General features: G+C 48.4%; 1 protein-coding gene across 19 annotated transcripts in view; it reads right to left on the bottom strand.

Moving 5' to 3' along the window:
• The window catches only part of TMEM63A (transmembrane protein 63A), a 47,755-nt gene that overhangs the window by 17,325 nt on the left and 11,217 nt on the right, over positions 1-19,213 (bottom strand). For 6 of the 19 annotated variants that reach the window (XR_010319438.1, XM_064276801.1, XM_064276798.1 and 3 more), the window contains 12 exons: positions 15,743-15,809; positions 14,754-14,791; positions 10,221-10,363; positions 9,417-9,468; positions 8,652-8,760; positions 7,087-7,157; positions 6,424-6,477; positions 3,652-3,732; positions 3,273-3,394; positions 3,035-3,173; positions 2,172-2,309; positions 533-686 (listed from right to left, as the gene is read on the bottom strand). Coding sequence is in view for 18 of the 19 variants with exons in the window: in XM_064276801.1 (XP_064132871.1) it covers positions 533-686; positions 2,172-2,309; positions 3,035-3,173; positions 3,273-3,394; positions 3,652-3,732; positions 6,424-6,477; positions 7,087-7,157; positions 8,652-8,760; positions 9,417-9,468; positions 10,221-10,363; positions 14,754-14,791; positions 15,743-15,809 (1,168 nt within the window). In the remaining variant the exon portion in view is untranslated. Of the gene's footprint in view, positions 1-532; positions 687-2,171; positions 2,310-3,034; positions 3,174-3,270; positions 3,395-3,651; positions 3,733-6,423; positions 6,478-7,086; positions 7,158-8,651; positions 8,761-9,416; positions 9,469-10,220; positions 10,364-14,753; positions 14,792-15,742; positions 15,812-19,213 lie in introns of those variants that run through there. The other 13 variants (XM_064276804.1, XM_064276806.1, XM_064276802.1 and 10 more) reach the window with 12 other exon arrangements.

The raw sequence follows: 19,213 nt of genomic DNA, 5'->3' as shown, positions 1-19,213 counted from the left end.
GAACAGATCCCTAGGTCCTTCTGCCTCACAGCCACTGGGTGGGTTCCACCTGCCAACCTTTCAGTTAGCAGCTAAGCACTTACCCATTGCGCCACCAGGGCTCCTTCACACATCACCAGCACATCATTACAACCGTTGCTCGGGTACACTTTTACATTCTGTTTTTATCATAAGGCTTCCGTCTTTGCCACAAAGTCTATATAATTTTTAATGGATGCCTAATTTTCTATCAGACTGAATATACCCACATTCCACTCAAAGGGTCCCCTATTGTTGAACATTTTGATTGATTCCATTAAAAAACTATTATTATTATTATCATTGGTACTATTATAAAGTCATTGCAATTAACATGCCCATGACTGCTCAGGGCTTAAAAGCACAGTCATGCACTGAGCGACATGGCCTCCTGGTCTGGTGCTCTCCCCACCCCCCCACCCCCTGACCTTGGTCCCCATTTCTCCCACACCCACCACGCCCTCTCCTCACCAGCCCTCCTGGGATAGGCCCTGCAGGACCCTGGGTCACTCACATTCAGTGCATGGATGGGCTTGGTGACATTGAACTTGTCTATGGTGGACAGGATGATGGAGGGTGTGGTCAGGAAAAAGAGCCCCAGGAAGAGAGTGAAGTTGATGCCCAGCCACTGCAGCCACCAGCGGAGGCCCTGGATTGAGAGGTTCTTCCTGCAGAGAAGAGGACACAGGCCCCGAGGCTTATCCTCCCAGGCTCTGGCCCCCTGTGCTGCCAACGGGGCTTATGGCTTAGGTAGGCCTGAGGCTTGGGTGAGGGCTCATACGGGGCTCGGGAGTAAGAGCAAGCTCTTACACTGACCTTCTGCTACAGGAGGGGAAATCTTGGGCCTCCGGGAGCTCCGAGAGAAAACAGGTTATTCACTGCTAACGTGGCTTCCCGGGCAGGCCCGGGGGCCAGAGGCTACCCAAAGAGATGCTGAAAGTACCCTTAGCAGAGCAAACAAGACCCCAACGAGGCACTCCTCAGGCATATCTGTGGTGCGTTGTGACTAATGACACATTCTTCCCAGGGGGCCCATGGGTGCAGAGGGAGAGCAGGACAACGGGGCAGAGGCCCAGCTGGAATCTGCCCTGGCCACTCACCCCCACCAAGAACAGATAGACAAACCAATTCCAAGTTTAGAAGGCCCTGTGAGTCAAAGAGCAAAGCTGTCAGAGAAGGACCGAGAATAGTGGAGACAATCACCCAAAGCTCGCTCTGTGCAAGATACTGAGGCAGGCATGCTGGGGCCTCTGCTGGGGCTGCCCTCACCTGGCCATTGTGCTTAGGGCTCACTTATGACCCCCCCCATGGGTGTGGCTTAGCTCGCCAAGGTGTCCCCAGACTGGAGAAGTGGCTGCACCATGCAATGTGGTAGCCACAAGCCAGCTGTGAGTATTGAGCAATTGAAATGTAGCTAGTTTGAATTGAGATGCGCTGCAAAGGTAAAATACACTCCAGATTTTAAAGACGAGGTATGAAACAGAGAACTTAAAATGTCTCAGTATTTTTGTATTGATTACATGTTGAAATGTTAATTATTTTGGATATATTGGGATAAACAAGATATATTAAACAAAATAATTTCAACTGTCTCTTTTTTTACTTTTTTAATGAGGCTATCCATTATAGGGTTGCTATGAGTCGGAATTGACTCAATGGCACGGGGTTTGGTTTGTTTTTATCCATTAAACCAAACCCATTGCCCTTGGGTCAACCCCGACTCATAGTGACCCTATAGGACAGAGTAGAACTGCCCCATAGGGCGTCCAAGGAGTGGCTGGTGGATTCAAACTGCCAACCTTTTGGTTAGTAGCTGAGCTGTTGACCACTGAGCCACCAGAGCTCCAGGTAGCTACTAGAAAATATAAAATCGTATGTGTAGCTTGCACTAGATTTCTACTGGATAACAAGGAATGCTAAGGAGTAAAACTGGAGTGAAAAGCTGGGTGTGGACACCCTGAGTGTGAACACCCCGAGTCCACACAGCAAGTACGTCACAGCACCCCACAACCTAGAGTATGGCAGGGGGCGTGTGCAGATCTCCACTTGGGAACTGTCACCGAGTGTCATTTCAGACCTATGCTTTCAGAAAATGCCCCCTCCCAGGTACTCAGGCCTCTCTCTCCCGCCCGCCCCCGGGCCTGGGAGCTCACCAGCAGATGTCCTCGGGGTAAGTGGCGAAGGTGACGGTCCACTTGGAGGTACAGAGCTCTCTGCTGTGGGAAGATGGCTGGGGCTCCCCTTTGCACTGGAGGCCCTGACACTTGCAGGCATTGAAATCCTTCAGGATGCTGCCAGGGGAGGCAGACAGTCAGGGCCCAGCCCACCCAGGACGCATAATACACAGCAGATGGCAGCCGAGGAAGCGTGGTATAGGACAGTCTGGGAGCCTCGCGGGACAGACCTTTCCTTGATTGTTATTATTTAATTATGACTAATGCTCTGCAACAGCCACCATGCCTGGCAGACTACACCCACATCCAGGAGCACTGTTAGCCCATCCCCCGGGCTGGGCTCCCACAGCAGTGACCACCCTAGAGGTGCCCTGAGGTCTTCCCCCGCTGCTTTGCATCTGTAGGAAGACACGAAGCCCATAGACAGAGAAGGGTCTGGGGCTCTGGAGCAGATATCTGAAAGGAGACTGGCATCCATCACACCTGGCAGAGCCAATGAGATGCCCTAGAATAGCTGGCGAGAGCCTGGCAGCAGAACAAGGCCACCATTCAACTCTCCAGGGGCCAGCTAGTGTCACCCACTCCATGGTCACTGCCCACACCCAGCGCCTACCCACTGTTGCACAAGCATGGGGTGGGCTCACCCAGGGTGGAAGTGCAGATGACTGCCTCCCAGCCACACCTGGGAAAGGACAGGAAAATGTCATCCACAAATCCCAGCAGCACTGACTAAGCATACTGTCTTTATCCAAGAGGGACAGCATGCTAACTGAAAGGGAACGGGGAGTGACTAAAGGCCAAACAGAGACAGCCCAGAAAAGGCCTGGGACATGCTCACTTACTGGGTGGCCATGGACTTCTCCTGGAAGGTGACGAAGGCCATACCCAAGGGCTGGTACTGGACCCTGCATTCCTCCTCTGCGATTTTCTCCATCAGCCCGTCCTTCAAGTGTGTGTAGTAAGAGATGGCGTCCTCCTGCCGGGAGACACAGCCCCTTGTGAGGATGTGCCCTGTGCAGGTGGCAGTGGGACCCTGGAGCCAGCGCCCACACCCCTGGTTGGGCTGTGAGGCCCTTACCCCCTCACACCCCGGCACTTCACAGCAGCAGAACTGGCCACAGGTCTTGGGATTGATAAGGACCCGCTGGCCTGTCTTCACCTGCAGGTTTGTGTAATAGGTCAGGCTCTTCTCCGTCTTCTTCCTGCAGCGGGGGTGGGGTGTGGGGAGGACACAATCTTCAGACTCACAATCCTGGAGTGCAGCCATCGGTCAGAAAGCCAGAGCCCGGAGTACAGCTTTCTGAACAAGAAAGGATAGAGCCACCCCCGTCCCTTAGCAGGCAGGGAATCCGAGGCCAGCAAGGACAGAGGGGTGGGTATGACAAGGGAGTAGGCGAGAGAAAGCTCAAGGCCAGCTTCATTCACAGCACACACACCCCCCTCCGCCGACCCTCCTTACCTCTCCTTGCACAGATAAATCAGCTTGGCCACATTATAGCACAGCTGGACCTCCACCACCTGGCACGTGGGGTATGCGTCCCTGTGCCCAGCCAGGGCAGGAGGCAAAAGACAGCCATTGGAACAGAGAGCACCCCAGGTGGAGAGGCAACCCCCTACCCCCCAGTCTCCAAGGGCAAGGATGGCATGCAGTCATGCTGCTCATTTGGGGCCAGCAAAGACCTTGTCCTCTCTGTTATTTACCAAATCGGAAATTTTGAAATTTAATACAAAGAGACTTATTTTATAGCATAACAGTAACTGCCTGGAATTGATAAGTTTATACCCACTTGGCTTGAAGTCAGCTGACACTTCTCATGGGAAAAAATGAACACTATCCATTACCCGGAGCTCTGGCGGTATAATGGCTAAGAGCTCAGCTGCTAACCAAAAGGTCGGCAGTTCAAATCCACCAGCCACTCTTTGGAAACCCTATGGGGCAGTTCTGCTCTGTCCTATAGCAAGAGGGGCAGTGGTGGTTCAGCAGGAGAACCCTCGTCTTTCATGCAGGAGACCCATCTGTCAGTGGGGGTTTGCATGTTGTTATGAGGCTGGACAGGTTTCAGCAGAGCTTCCAGACTAAAACAGACTAGGAAAAAGGCATGGCCATCTACTTCCAAAATTCAGCTAGTGAAAACCCTATGGATCACAACAGTCTGTTGTGCACAGGGCTTTCATGAGTTGGCACCGACTAGACAACAGCTAATAACAAGAATAAAAGCAAAGGACCCTCACCCCAGAAAATGTACACACATATTAACAATCATAGCAAAAATATATACTTATTTTACCACGCTTTTACTCAAATAACGCACACCTTCTAAAAAAAGTTTTTTTTTTTTTCTATGTTTATTTGCCAACTGAGCTCTCCCACCGTATGTTCTTAAGTGCCCCTAGGCCAATTTTTTTTTTTTTTAATGTTGCTGTGAAAAATCAGCATAGCATGCTTACAAAAATACCTCAAGGTGGGAGGGTGCTGTTGGCAAACAAATGTAGAAGGTGTGCATTATTTGTGTAAAAATATGGTACTATTGGCCAGGTATTGGTACATGTATTAAATTTAATCCTCACCATAACCTGTGAGGTTTTGTCCCCAGACCACAGATGAAGAAACTAAGGCCCAGAGAGGCTAAGTAACTTGTGCCTCAGGTCATATAGCAAGGGAGTGTCTGAGCCAGTCCATGTTCACAGCCACCCTGAAATGCTCCCTCACCACACACACACAACTGTACATGTACCTTCTGGGGATTCCTGGACCATGTAAATCCCCACCTACTGTGTGCCACGTACTATTCTAGGTGCTGAGGATGAAGCCTGGATAAGCTTACATTTTAGTGAGAGAGAAACCCATAGACACGTCAATCATTCAGTTAATCAAGAGGATAACTTCAGGCCCCACTGAGACCTCTGAGGAAGATAATCCCAGTTTAAGCATCCCGCTTTAAGGCACCACCACCACCTGTCATCAATTTGTCCTACTATGCTGGCTTGCATGCTGCTGGGATGTTGGAAGCTATGCTGCCAGTATTTCAAATAGTAGCAGGGTCACCCCGGGTGGCAAGGTTTCAGCGGAGCTTCTAAGACTAAGACTAGGAAGAAAAGTCTGGCCATCTACTTCCAAAAATTTGCCACTGAAAACCGTATGGATCACAACAGAATATTGTCTGATACAGAGCTGGAGGAAGAGCCCCCTAGATTGGGAGGCACTCAAAACACGTGGTGGCCATGACAATAGACTTGACCATACCAACTATTGGGAAGATGGCGCAGGACCAGGTAATGTTTCATTCTGTTGTACATGGGGCCACCAAGAGTCAGAGCCGACTCCGCGACAGCTAACCACAAAACAGATACAAGGCAAATTCACACCTCAGTCCTCACGGACTGCAGGTGTTCACACAAGGGGGCTCCTAAAACAGGGGGAGGTATGATTATACGTGGGGACTTCTTTTCTCTCTTTAAGGTTATACAGTAAGTGAACCACTGTTTCTAAATGTTGCCAAAAGTTGTAGTCTCTGGGGAGTTGTTTCAATGAATAGAGAAAAATGATTACAGTATCAGATGTTTTTATGTATAAGTAAATCTCTCTAGAATAGCAGAGTTTCTGAAGAAGAGGTTAGCTATACATTTCGGACATTCATTTTATAATTCTGTTTATACTATTAATTTGCACAGCAAGTGCTCTGTTCGCGAATAGTGCAAAGTTTAACTTCAGCCACGCCCTAGTTGGTACTACCACTACCCATCTGTCAGTTTGTCCTACTGTGGTGGCTTGTGTGTTGCTGTGATGCTGGAAGCTATGCCACTAGTATTTCAAATATCAGCAGGGTTACCCACGGTGGACAGGTTTCAGCAGAGCTCCCAAAAAGAGACTAGGAAGAAAGGTTTGGTGATCTACTTCCAAAAATCAGCCAATGAAAACTCTACAGAGCACAACAGATCATGGTCCAATTGCCAATGATCACGAAGACAGTGCAGAATCAGGCAACATTTTGTTCTGTTAGGCATAAGGTCACCACGAGTTGGAGCTGACTTGACGGTAGTTAACAAGTCCATACTATGTATTAGTGACAGCTGAACTGATAAGGAATGAACAGGACTCAAACCCCAGTTCCTTAGTGCGGAGAAGGCCTTTAAACCCTCCACTATGGGGTCCCTGGGAACCTTCCCAGTCTGTGCCCCCCTCACCACCCATGCTCCAGATAGGCCACCTGGGGCCTTTTCCTGCACTCACAGCGTTGCACACGTAATTTTCTTCTCACAGAAAAGGCCTCCTTCCAGCCTCCACCTGGAGAAGTCATTGGTACACTCAGCTGGGGCCGATGAAATGGAGGTCTGGCCAGCGGAAAGCTTGGACTTGGCTAAATGGTGAGCCCAGTCTGTGAGGACAGGGGCTTGTACCGCCTAAGTAGGACACAGAGTCCTCATTCAACAAACCCCTGCTGTATGGATGAGTGACCCAAAGAATGACAATATGGCCCTAAGGTCCTTCTACCTCTGAGACCCTCTGGCTCTGTGGGGCGGCGTGAAGGCTCAGCTCAGGTATCTCTTACTCTACAAAGCTGAACCTGAAAGCCCCAGCACAAATTAACTCCTTTTCCCGTGGGGCTCTGATGACGTTTATTTGCACCTGCACTCTGGCACGTACTCTGCTGCGGTTACGTGAGGCAGTGTGGCTGCGTGTGGAGGATGCCAATCCCTCAGAGCCACAGCAGAGGCCTGGCTCACAACAGCCATTCGATACCCATATGGCAGGACAGGCCCTTCTTGGATCTCACCCAGTAGCCAAGGGGAAGACCTTGCCCCATGGGACAGTGCTGGAGGGGGCTCAGCTCCTCTCCCTGTCCCTCCCTCTGCAGGGTCCTGGCCCTCGGGGGCTGCCCACAGCCCAACTCACCGGAAGTGGCTCTCCACCTTCTCCTTGTTGGCATCTCTGGGGAGCCCTGTGATGAACAGGGTCCGTCTCACCTGCCAGAGAAAGACACCAGGGAGAAAAGTCACCGGGGAAGACAGTTTCTGATGGGCCCAGGTTTTCAACCCTGTTCAAGCCCCCAGAAAGGAAACAATGGGAGACCAGAATACTGACAGAGGCTGGTGTTTTGGTCTTTCTGTGGAGAGCCTTGAGGCGGGTTATTTACGTATCATTTTCTTCCAAGGCTGTGTACTTCCACAGCAACTCTAAGCTTCCTTTGTGAGACAGGGTACCCAGAAAGAACCCAGAGAGGGGAAATAACTCAGGTGGGGCCACAAAGCAGATCAGAGGAGGACCAAGGCCTGGTATCCTGGTAACAGACACCCCCACCACCACCGAACTGTGGGCTGCCAAGAGAGAGGGGCTGCTCTTAACCCAGACCTCTTAGAAGTTACTCAGAATCATTAATGATGAGTCCAACTCCCCACAAATCAAAGGGCTAGTTGGCAGAATGGGGTGGGGGGTGGGGGGGAACAGGAATATCCAAGTCCTAAAACAATCCACCAGGAAATTTTAAAAGAGAGAGAATGCCAGTCTGGGCACAAATATGCAAGCCAGATTCTACATAAAACCAAAAAAAAAAAAAAAAAAACCGAGTGCCGTCGAGTCGATTCCAACTCATAGCAACCATATAGGACAGAGTAGAACTGCCGCATAGAGTTTCCAAGGAGCGCCTGGTGGATTTGAACTGCCAACCCTTTGGTTAGCAGCCATAGCACTTAACCACTACACCACCAGGGTTTAGATTCTACATAACCAAACCAAACCCACTGCCATCGAGTCGATTCCAACTCATAACGACCCTATAGGACAGAGTAGACCTGCCCCATAGAGTTTCCAAGGAGCACCTGGCAGATTTGAACTGCTGACCTTTTGGTTAGCAGCCATAGCACTTAACCACTATGCCACCAGGGTTTCCAGATTCTACATAGGCCTCTCTTATTTATTCATTTATTTTTTAATTCATATGTTTCTGATTCATTTTCACTGAGCTCATCCCATTAATGTTTGTTTTTTTAAACAATTTCTTCAGGTACAATTCAGCCACACTGACTACATTCTTCCAGTTGCGCAGCCATTCTCAGCCTCCTTTTCCAAGTCATTCCACCACCAGTAACATAAACTCAATGCACCGGAAGCAAAACCCACTTCCTACTCCTCCATCCCTCGGTCGGTAATCACTAATACTATTTTAGGTTGCCATGTATTTGCTTATTTCATATAAGTGAGATTACACTTTACAGGAGTCCTTTTGCGACTGACCAATTTCGCTCAGGATAATGTTTTCAAGGAAATTGTTATTTATGAAAGCTGTCTGCTATTGGGGGAGGATCCCCAAGTGCTGACAGACACCCCTCTTTACAAAGGCTTGCTGCCATCATGGTCCTGGAGAAGAAGCCTCAGATGCTGTCCTCTCCGGCTCCCACCTGAGACCCCTCCCCAGCATGGGCTACCCCCCCCAGGCCTCAGGCTGGGACTGGGTCACTCACCAGGCTCTCTGCTTTGTACCTGATGGACTGGGTGTGGTGCCGCATGAAGCCCACGGTGAGGATAAGGTAGATGACGGCGAAGACAGTGTGCAGCCAGAGAAGGTTGGTGCTGAGGGGAGGACATTGCCTACCATCAGGGCTGGGCTCTGGGGTGGAGGGTGGGCTCGGGTGGGGGCTGGGGCCTGGTTACCCTGGGCACTGAGCTGAGGACCAGCGGCTTCATCACCACAGACACCACCCACTGAAGGCCATGAGACCAAAGCCTCTTGGCCCACAGTGAATACTTCAGAGAGGCTCCCTTGGCCCTGTCCTGACAAATGAACTCCAAGTCCACAGGGCCTCTGTGTTTTGTTAAAACCAGTTGCCACCTAGCCACTTCCAACTCTTGGTGTCCCCATATGTTGCAGAGTACAGCTGCACCCCACAGGGTCTTGAAAACTGTGATCTTGCAGAAGCAGATCGCCAGGCCTTTCTTCCAGGCAACTCTGGGTGAGTTCGAACTGCCAACCTTTCAGTTAGTACTGAAGCGTTAAATCATGTCCATCACCCAGTGTTTTGTTAAACCTCCCGCAAACAAGGGCTACCTGTGGCATGCTCTCACCCACAGCCCAGAAACGCATTAGCTGTAAAAGGGCTCTCAAACATCTCAGCCTGCTTTAGACTACCTCTGGCCTACTCCGGACTCTCAAATTTGCCTTCTCCTCAGAGTCTCACCCATGAGCACCCTCACTACCCAGCCTTACCCCTGGCTTGCCCTGTACTCACTCAGTCTGTAGGTTTGCTATTGTCGTCCTCCCAAAACTGTAAGGGTCTTTATCTGCAGAGAAACACAGATACTTACTTAGCTCAGGGCTATAGTGGGGAAAGTGGGGGCACAGTTAGCCTGGGTCTGTGGGTTCTGAGAAGGAGGAACATGAGATGATCTGACCCATCAGAAGACAATGACGTCTAGTCTTACCGGAGCTACACTAACCCAGGCCTCAGGTTTACTCCAAGATATTCCCTGACAACTTCTTCCCAACCCATCAGGCAGGTAAAGTTAGAATCTGGATTCATTTTGCTTTGAGGTTCTCATGGAACTCTGTAATAAAACTAGAAACATCATAAGCTGTTGCCGAAGCCAAGGCTAGGAATTACTGGGCATAATAAGTGGATTCTTGATAGCATTTTGGTTGTAAATTTCTGCGGTTACTTAGAGATGGTATTCCGCACTCTGAATTTGACTTGTGAGCATCACAAATATTTTCCAGGCCTGCTAATTGTGCCTTCCTAATTTCCATGCGGGCAGGAAAGTATAAAGCACTCTCTGTAAAAGTTCCTAAATTCTATACATTTTTTTCTTCCTCCTATTTAGTTACAACCAGAATTTATATTGGAGCCCTACCTCTTGGCTCCAGGTTTGAGTGGATTCCTCTCCAGATCTTCAATCAGAAAAGTTCAGAAACTCACCCTGAGATCTCACATGTGAGCCTGAATCCTGGAGTTCTGGTCTACCACAATGAGCCCTTTTCCCCCATGCCACTGCCGTGCCCGAGCCAAACACAGAAGGAGGGTGAACAGAGCCCTTACCCAGCAAGTTTCCTGAGAGGTTGACGGGTAGGATGACGCACAGGGACAAGAAGCTGACCACCACCAGCAGACCAATGATGTGCCTCTGGAAGGACAGGTAGTGGATGGCATCCTCTCCACACCATTCCAGGATCTGGTCATCGCTGGCCAAACACACACAGAATCTTAATGAGTGGTAGCACCAGGCAGGGTTCTCAGAGCCTAGAGTCCTATGAGGCAGGGTCTATTATTATCCCCATTTTTTTTTTTTTTTTTAACATAAGAGGAGACAGAGGTACAGAAAGTTGTGTAACTTTCAGGATCACAGAGCTACGATGTGAACTCCAGAGGGCCCACTCTTAGCCCCTATGTCATATCGGGTGAAGAACTGACCACCACTCCATTTTATGTCACTAGAAACATCTGAGGCCACAATATGTATGTGGTTGTGGTACACAAACAAAGTTACTACACAGCCTTCCTAGCTTCCGGGAACAAAGTCACTGACAAGATGGCTGCTGAGAATCACGTTCAGAATGAAGCAGGGAGTGTGTCCAGGCTCATGGCCCCAGGCCTTCCTCCAGTCTCCCCCTCAGGAGAGCTGGGAGAGAGAGATGGAGCCGATGTGATAAACACTCTAGCTCTCAGTCCATCCTACCCTCCTGCCTCCTCCCTGTGACCCCGCCAGAGTCTGGAGGATGGGCAAGCTGCCTATTCTGCCCTTTTCCACCTTCAGTGCTATATTTGGAAGCTCTGGGTTGATTGGGAACCTGGAAACTCCCAGGTTCAGACAGCCAGACTTCAGTGCTACAGAAGGAGAAGGGGGGGGTCTCCTGACAGGGAAGAGGCCCCGAGGGTCCTGCTCCCAGGACAGGAAAGCACAGTGCAAGCTGTATAAAAAGGCAGATCTGAAAGGTAGTGAGCACGGCTTTGCAGTCAGACTGACCAAAGGTGATCCTAGTTCAGCCGCCTCTCAGCTGCGTGACTGGAAACAGGTCACATGACTTATCTGAGCTCAGTCAGAAAGCAGAGAAACTACTACCCACCATTGGGGCAGTGGTGGTTCATTGGTACAACTCTCACCCTCCGTGCAGAAGACCTGGGTTCAATTCCCGGCCAATGCATCTCACGTGCAGCCACCACCCACCAGTCAGCGGAGGCTTGTGTGTTGCTGTGATGCTGAACAGGTTTCACAGCAGAGCTTCCAAACTAAGACCAGGAAGAAAGACCTGCGATCTAATTCCAAAAATCAAGCAATGAAGACCCTATGGATCACAATGGTTCGAGCTGCGACCAGTGACGGGGACGGTGCAGGACTGGGCAGCATTGGGCTCCGTTGTGTATGGGGTCGCCATGAGTCAGGGGCCGACTCAATGACAACAACTACCTGACTTCATTGACTCATCAGAGGCTCAAAAGAAACAATGAAGGTGCAGCACCTAAGACCGTGCCTGGCACACAGCAGACGCTCAGAAAAACTCAGCTGTTGGTACTGCTGATGTTTGCTCTTTACATGGAGAACGAAACTTTGCAATTAACTACATTGTTTTTACTTCTAAATAAACTACCAGAATGCACATACTTTGCCATAACATGTGTTTAATAAATGAACATTAATGCAGACTAAAACCAACAATTAACCTTTTCCTCTCCGGTTTTCCTTGCAACGTACTTCTGACTTCCCTGTCTTACTAGGGAAAGGCAAGGAAGGAAACTGAGAGATCTCTCTGAATGTTAGTTGCAATGTTGGCAGGGAGCAGCTGTTAAAATTTAATCGCAGCTTTAAAAAAGTCAACGGGTAGTCTGCTCCGTGGCTAGAAAAGAAAAAACACTGATAGTCGAAATGGAAAAATCTTTCCAGTATAACATTAAAATGAGAACGAGGAGCATGTAGCTGCACACACTGTACAGCCCCGTTCAGTGAAAACCGCATTTCCACGCACAGAGGATTGAAGCGAACACAGAACGATGAGAACAGTAATGTGCAAGAGTAGAGAGGTCAAAGTTGAAATTGGTTAATAGCCTTTGCCCGTTACCATGAAAATGATAAATCAAAGTTTCTGTGTCAAGGTCTCATCAGACCAGTTGAGACCAGAGGACTTCCTGAGACTATCGCCCTGAGACGCTCTTTAAACCTTGAACCAAAACTATCGTCTGCGATTCTCTTTTAGCAAAGTAGCAGAGTGGCATACAAAATAAAAGATTACCCTAAGAACAGTGCTGTACCGAAAAACCATCTGTATGAGACTGAAAGGTCAACATTTTCTCTACAGCAAAGATAAGAAGATACGGGGGCCAGGGAAACTAGAGTACTGGAAATGGAACAACCAGAGCAGAAGAGAATGTGAACACCTTGTGGAAGAGGTAACTAACGTCACTAAACAAATGGGGAGCTAACTTACCATGTAAGCTTAAACCGAAAGCACAATATTATTTAGAAAAAAGCATAACTGGGTTCAGTCCTGTGACAGGCATGGCATGACTGGGGTGGGGGTGGGGGCAGAGCCCCCACCAGCAGTGGCCATAGAGTAGAAACGGCACAGTGGGCGGCTTTCAGAAGCGGGCTTACGGGAGACTTATAGCTTTCACCTTCATTGATTCTTTTCTGGCGCACTTTTTGCACACAGCATCATGACTTCCAACACGAGGAGGAAATGTGTCCCAGTGATGGGTTTTTGGTGTGCAGGGAAGGGGCTGTTGTTGTTACCTGCCATCGAGTTGGCCCCCGACTCACGGTGACCCCATGCACGGCAGAACCAGTGCTACTGGGCCCTATGCCACCCCCATGATCAGCTGTGGATTGGACAGCTGTGATCCATAGGGTTTTCACCGACTGATTTTCAGAAGCAGATCACCAGGCCGTATTAGTCTGGAAGCTCCACTGAAACCTGTTGAGCATCATACCCATTGCCATCGAGTCCATTCCGACTCATAGTGACCCTATAGGACAGAACAGAACTGCCCCATAGGGTTCCTAAGGAGTGCCTGGTGGATTCGAACTGCCAACCTTTTGGTTAGCAGCCATAGCTCTTAACCACTTCACCACCAGGATTTCCGTTCAGCATTATAGCAACATGCAAACCTCCATTGACAGGAGGGTGGTGGCTGTATATCAGGTGCATTGGCCAGGACTCAAACCCAGGTCTCCCACATGGAAGGTGAGAATTCTACCACAAAACCACCAATGTCCCACAGGGTCGGGTGACAAATTCTCTCCCACCACTGTCTTCTCCCTCCCTTTCTGGAAACACTCTCTCCTGTGTCCTCCTGCTCCAGACCAGAGTTCGCTAGCTTCTTCCTCAGAAACTCTGCTTCCTGCCAGATCTCCTGATAACACCTCCCACCAAACCTGACTGCTTATATCACACTCTCACACATATCAGTTTATCTGAATTAGGCAGAGCAGGTGTTATCCTTGGCCGTTTTATAGTTGGGGACACTGAGGCCAGAGAGTTATATATCACCCAATATCATATAACTACCATATTTCATCAAATCTAAGGCATCCTTTTTCATATTTTAACCTCTGAAACGAGGTACACTCTACAATCAAAAGTTGATCATAATTTAATTGGCAGAATTTTCTCTTTCTTAAAAAAAAAAAAAAAAAGCTGCCCTCGAGTTGACTGTGACTCATGGCGACCCCTTTTGTGTCAGAGTAGAACTGAGCTCCATAGGGTTTCCAATGTCTGGTGTTTCAGAAATAGATAGCCAGGGCTTTCTTCCGAGGTGCCTCTGGGTGGATTTGAACTACCAACTTTTTGTTTAGCAGCCAAGCACAGTAACTGTTTGCATGTCCCAGGGACTCCTCCTCTTTCATAGTGCTATGTAAAATATGCCCATCTGACAATGACGGCTTCTTAGATTTGGTGGAACATGGCAGCAGGTGCCAGAGCCGACTCATATGTGGGCTCCTGACTTCCAGTTAGAGCTCCTTGGACCACATGAGGGGTGACTAACCAGCTTTTAATCACCAAGGACCTCTTTCAGGATTTCTCTTCATGCTCCCCAAGTTTTAAATAAAGAAAGAAAACTTTTAACTAAATGAGCTGAATGTATTAAGTCACAATTACTTTATTTCTCCACTTTTCATTAATTCAAAGACATGTGAAACTGCCTAGTAGAGCTTCCATCCACAACCAATCAATGTTAGATATTGAATAGATATAAAATTTTGCTTTAATTGGCTTGTGCAGCATCATGAAGGATGAATACATAATTTCCAGTGAATATTTTGAAATAGAAAGTTCATCACTACCTCCAAGAAGTCCTTGGAATCAACTACATTTTGGGAAGCCCTGCGCTAGTGGCAGGGGCTGGCATCTCCATCACCAAGACCCCCATCCTAGAGACCTTTTCCTCCCTGGCCCCACCTCAGGGGGCTGCCTGGTCAACCTTTATTCCCAGCCCCCATATACTGCTTGACCTGAACCGAAAAGGATGTAAGAGACCCCATCTCAGGGTCAGGCATCTTGGCTCTTTCTTCCTCACTAACCGAAAGCCCGAGCAAACCAGCCAAACAAAGGCCCTGCCACTGCCCTGTACTGTACTCACGTCAGGTAGAAGATGGCAGTCAGCCAGGCACAGCATCCCTGGAAACAGAGAGAACTCAGATTAGTTTCCAACATCAGTGTCCTTGGGAGGCAGATGGAATCATCATCTTGGACCCTAAATAATCATTTGACTTCCTGTTTTATAAAAATAATACTTTTGTCCCAAATTTAGCCAGCTGCCCCCTTGCCCCAAACATGACAGAGTCCACATGTTCCCCGGCCCATCGGCCCATCGCGATATGCACCGTGTACGTAGAATTCTTAAGAAAACCAGCCATGTCTGGACAATCTCGGGAACCACACAAGCTCCAGAGTCAAATCATGAAACTTGGCTCGAGAGCTGATGGAAGCCCAGGGAAGCTCTGGAGAAACTGGTGTGGGCCTCTATTCCAGCACTTCAACATGACTGATTAAGATGTGGGACAAAGAGGAGAAACAAACCTACTAAGTCTGACAGTATCCTGGAGTGGGATTTAGAGACGGAAAGGGTGTCTGTAGATTTTATTGACCGTCATAACTCTTAAGCATCATACTCCCTAAAGCTGGGCTATTATCCAGCTGGGGAAGATAAATATTTGTTCATCTCTCATTCAACAATTACTAAGCATCAGGTGCTAGGGAACAGGCTGGATAAGACATGATTCCTGCCCACATTTGGCTCATAATCTAGCAGGAAACAGCAAGTCAAGTGATGAACTGTAATGCAAAGCCATGACGAGGATGACAGAGACACGTGCTGGGGAAGCTCAGAGGATTCCACAGCCAGCTCTGCCTGTGAGTTACTCTAGTCTCATCACCTTGGGTCACCCAGTGGCCATCTTCCCTATGGTATTTTCTAAGCTCAAGTACCCATGTTGTTGTAGAGAAGACCTTTCACCAGCACTTGTCACTCAAGATCCAGAGCACCAAGGTAGCAGCTGAACTAGGAACACCACAGCGCTGCCCTCCAAATCATCACTGCAGGGTCCCATCTGTACCTTAAATACCCACCAGCTCATTTTCGAAGTCTTGTTGCCCTGAGGAGGAAGAAGACGACAGCCTCTGGAATCTGGACTCACTACAGGAAAAAAAAAAAAGGCAGATAATTCTTTCAAAAAGTCTAAAAATTTATGTCCAGTATATTGCTGCCTCTTAGAGCTCAGGACCAAAGCTACCAGACTTCAGTGGCTGTGACCCAATATAACTCACCCTGTGAAAATGTAGCTAAGGGCAATGGGCCATTCCCAGGTATGGTCAACATACAACTCTAACCCTTGGATGAATAACAGAGTTGGGGCACTGTCTTCGTGATCTAGTACTGCTATAACAGAAATACCATAAGTGGATGGCTTTAACAAAGAGATACTTATTCTCTCACAGTCTAGTAGGCTAGAAGTCCAAATTCAGGGCATCAGCTCCAGTGGAAGGCATTCTCTGTCAGCTCTAGGGGAAGGTCCTTGTCATCAATCTTCCCCTGGTCAAGGAGCTTCTCAGGCGCAGGGACCCCAGGTTCAAAGGATGCGCTCTGTTCCTGGTGCTGCTTTCCTGGTGGCATGAGGTCCCCCACTCTCTGCTCACTTCCCTTTCCTTTTATCTCTTGTAAGATAAAAGGTGGTGCAGGCCACACCCCAGGGAAACTCCCTTTACATTGGATCAGGAATGTGACCTTAGTAAGGGTGTTATAATCCTACCCTAATCCTCTTTAACATAATCTAATCTTGCCTCATTAACCACAGGCAGAGATTAGGATTTACAACACATAGGAAAATTACGATCACAAAATGGAGGACAACACACAATACTGGGAATCATGGCTAGCCAAATTGACACATATTTTGGGGGGACACAATTCAATTCATGACAGGCATTAATAGAGCATCTCTGCATGACACACCCTTAAACCTCAGCACGATGACTTGTCTACCGAAAGTGACTTCAAAGTGTTGCCTGCTTACAATGTAAACCCCAGTGCCGTCGAGTCGACTCTGATTTCCTAATACATCAGATAAAACTTGGGATAAATATTTTATCAAATCTAAGACGCCGTTGGAAACCCTGGTGGCGTAGTGGTTAAGTGCTACGGCTGCAAACCAAAGGGTGGGCAGTTCAAATCCACCAGGTGTTCCTTGGAAACTCTATGGGGCAGTTCTACTCTCTCCTATAGGGTCGCTATGAGTTGGAATGGACTTGACAGCACTGGGTTTGGTTTTGGTTTGGTTTAAGACGCCATTGGCAGTAAGGTGGTAGTAACTATAGTAGCTTGGTTCTAGAAGGTGGGGCTGCCGTTCAGGTGGGCCTAGAAAATAGGACCACTATCCCAAAGTTGATGAAGATGGCTGCTGTGTCAGTGGGCCAGGGGAATGGAATCACCTAGGGCTGCAGGAGTGGGGCCACCACTCAGGTGGACCAGGAGAACGGGGCCACCCAAAGCCCAGGGAGCTGGGTCTGTGTCCTGGTGCACCTAGAAGACAGGGCTGATGCCCAGGGTTAAGGGGCCTCTACTCAGATTCTAGCCAATGCCCAGAGTCCAGAGGCTGGGCTATTGCCCCAATGGATTGTTTTTAAGCCTTCAGAACTAAAGAAATTTGCTGTGCTGGGTTTGGGATTTGCATGTTACCTGCGACTCCTTCTTTTTCTCTAATTGGAATAGAAATGTCTACCTCGTGCCTATTTCACCATTGTACTTGGGAAGCAGATAACTTATATTCACAGCTCCATAGAGGGAGGGGAATTTTGCCCCAGGATGGGCCACATCCAGAGCCCAGCCCATAATTGATTTAGAGATTCAAGAAAATGAGATTTGGGATTTAGAGTTGATACTGAGTGCGTTAAGGCTTTAGGGGATGATATGATATAGGGTGAATGTGTTTTACACGTTGATGGTCATGAATCTTGGGTAGCACAAATGGTGCAAGGAGCCCTGGTGGCACAGTGGTTAAGAGCTTGGGTGCTAACCAAAAGGTGGGCAGTTTGATTCCACCAGCCATTCCTTGGAAGCCCTATGGGGCAGTTCTAATCCGTCCTGCAGGGTCGCTACAAGTCAGAATCAACTTGATGGCAATGGATAAAGAGTAAAGGAGTAAACTGTGCCAAGGGTCAACGGGTAAAGGATTGAACTGTGTCCCCCCAAAATATGTACTGGAATCCTAAACCCCTACACCTGTAGATGTAATCCTGTTTGGAAATAGGGTTTTCTTTGTTATATTAATGAGGCCATACCAGTGCAGGGTGTGTCCTAAACTTAGTCACTTCTGAGTTATAGAAAGAGCAAGTTACACACAGAGACACACACTCACAGGGAAGACAGACTCCGTAAAAGGGTCGTCCATAAGCCAAAAAACCAGCAACATCCAGGGCTACTGACAAGGAAGGAACTGACATGACCGAGACCCTTGAACTTTTAGCCCCCAGAACTATGAGACAATAAATGACTGTTCTTTAAAGCCACCCACTTGTGAGATGTGTGTTATCGCAGCACTAGGAAATTGAGACACCACCATTGATGAGATGCGTCCTGATTTCAGAGATGTGAACACGTGTACTTTAGAGTCACTGAACTGCGGCCTTTTGTATTATGGCTTTTGAATCAGCTCGCTTCTTCTGAGTGCCCCATAAAAACACCCTGTGTGCTATGAATCTGGGCTGTTTGCCATACTTGAATTTTTACCTTCCTCTATTTTCCATTCTCCTGGCCCCACCATCCCACAACTAATGGCATAAAACACAAGGAAATGTAACTTTCAAAGCATTTACAGGTACACTATCTCATTTGATCTTCACAGTACCCTGTGTGGAAGGGTGGTGTCTTAGTTATCTAGTGCTCTTGTAACAGAAATTCCTCAAGTATTTAACAGAAGTTTATTTTCTTATGGTGTAGGAGGCTAGACATCCAAATTCAGGGTGCCGGCTCTAGGGGAAGGTTTCTGCGCCAGCTCTGGGAAAAAGTCCTGTCTCAGCTTCTCTTCCTCGGTGCCTTGGCAGTCCTCACACGGGCTTCTGTATTCCCACTTGTTCTCCTTGTCTCTGTGCCTTACCTGCTCTTTTTATTTCTCCAAACTGGTCAGGTTTAAGACATACCCTACACTGCTGTAGCCCCATTAACATAACAAAGAAAATCTTATTTCCAGAAGGCATTACATCCACATGTAAAAAAAAAAAAAAAAACCAACCCACTGCCTTCCAGTTAATTCTGACTCATAGTGACTCACAAGTGTGGGGTTAGGATTTCGACACACTTTTTTGGAGGACACAATTCAATCCAAAACAAGCAGGCAGGAGGAAATCAACCCCAATAAGTTGTGGGGTCGCTATGAGTCGGAATCGACTTGACGGCACTGGGTTTTGTGGGTTAAGTTGTGCGGGCTTGACCAAGAACACATAGCCAGGACAGCGGCGGGCCGGGGTCTCTGATTTCCAAGCACTCTTTTCTATCATCGTGCCCTGCCCCTCCTGGGGGCGAATTGCTCTAAATGCACCAGATGT

The sequence above is a fragment of the Loxodonta africana genome, chromosome 25, assembly GCF_030014295.1.
Source record: "Loxodonta africana isolate mLoxAfr1 chromosome 25, mLoxAfr1.hap2, whole genome shotgun sequence".
In the NCBI taxonomy this organism is placed as follows: Eukaryota; Metazoa; Chordata; class Mammalia; order Proboscidea; family Elephantidae; genus Loxodonta; species Loxodonta africana.
The sequence above is the reverse complement of the archived record's forward strand: the minus strand, read 5'-3'. Positions and strand labels throughout refer to the sequence as shown.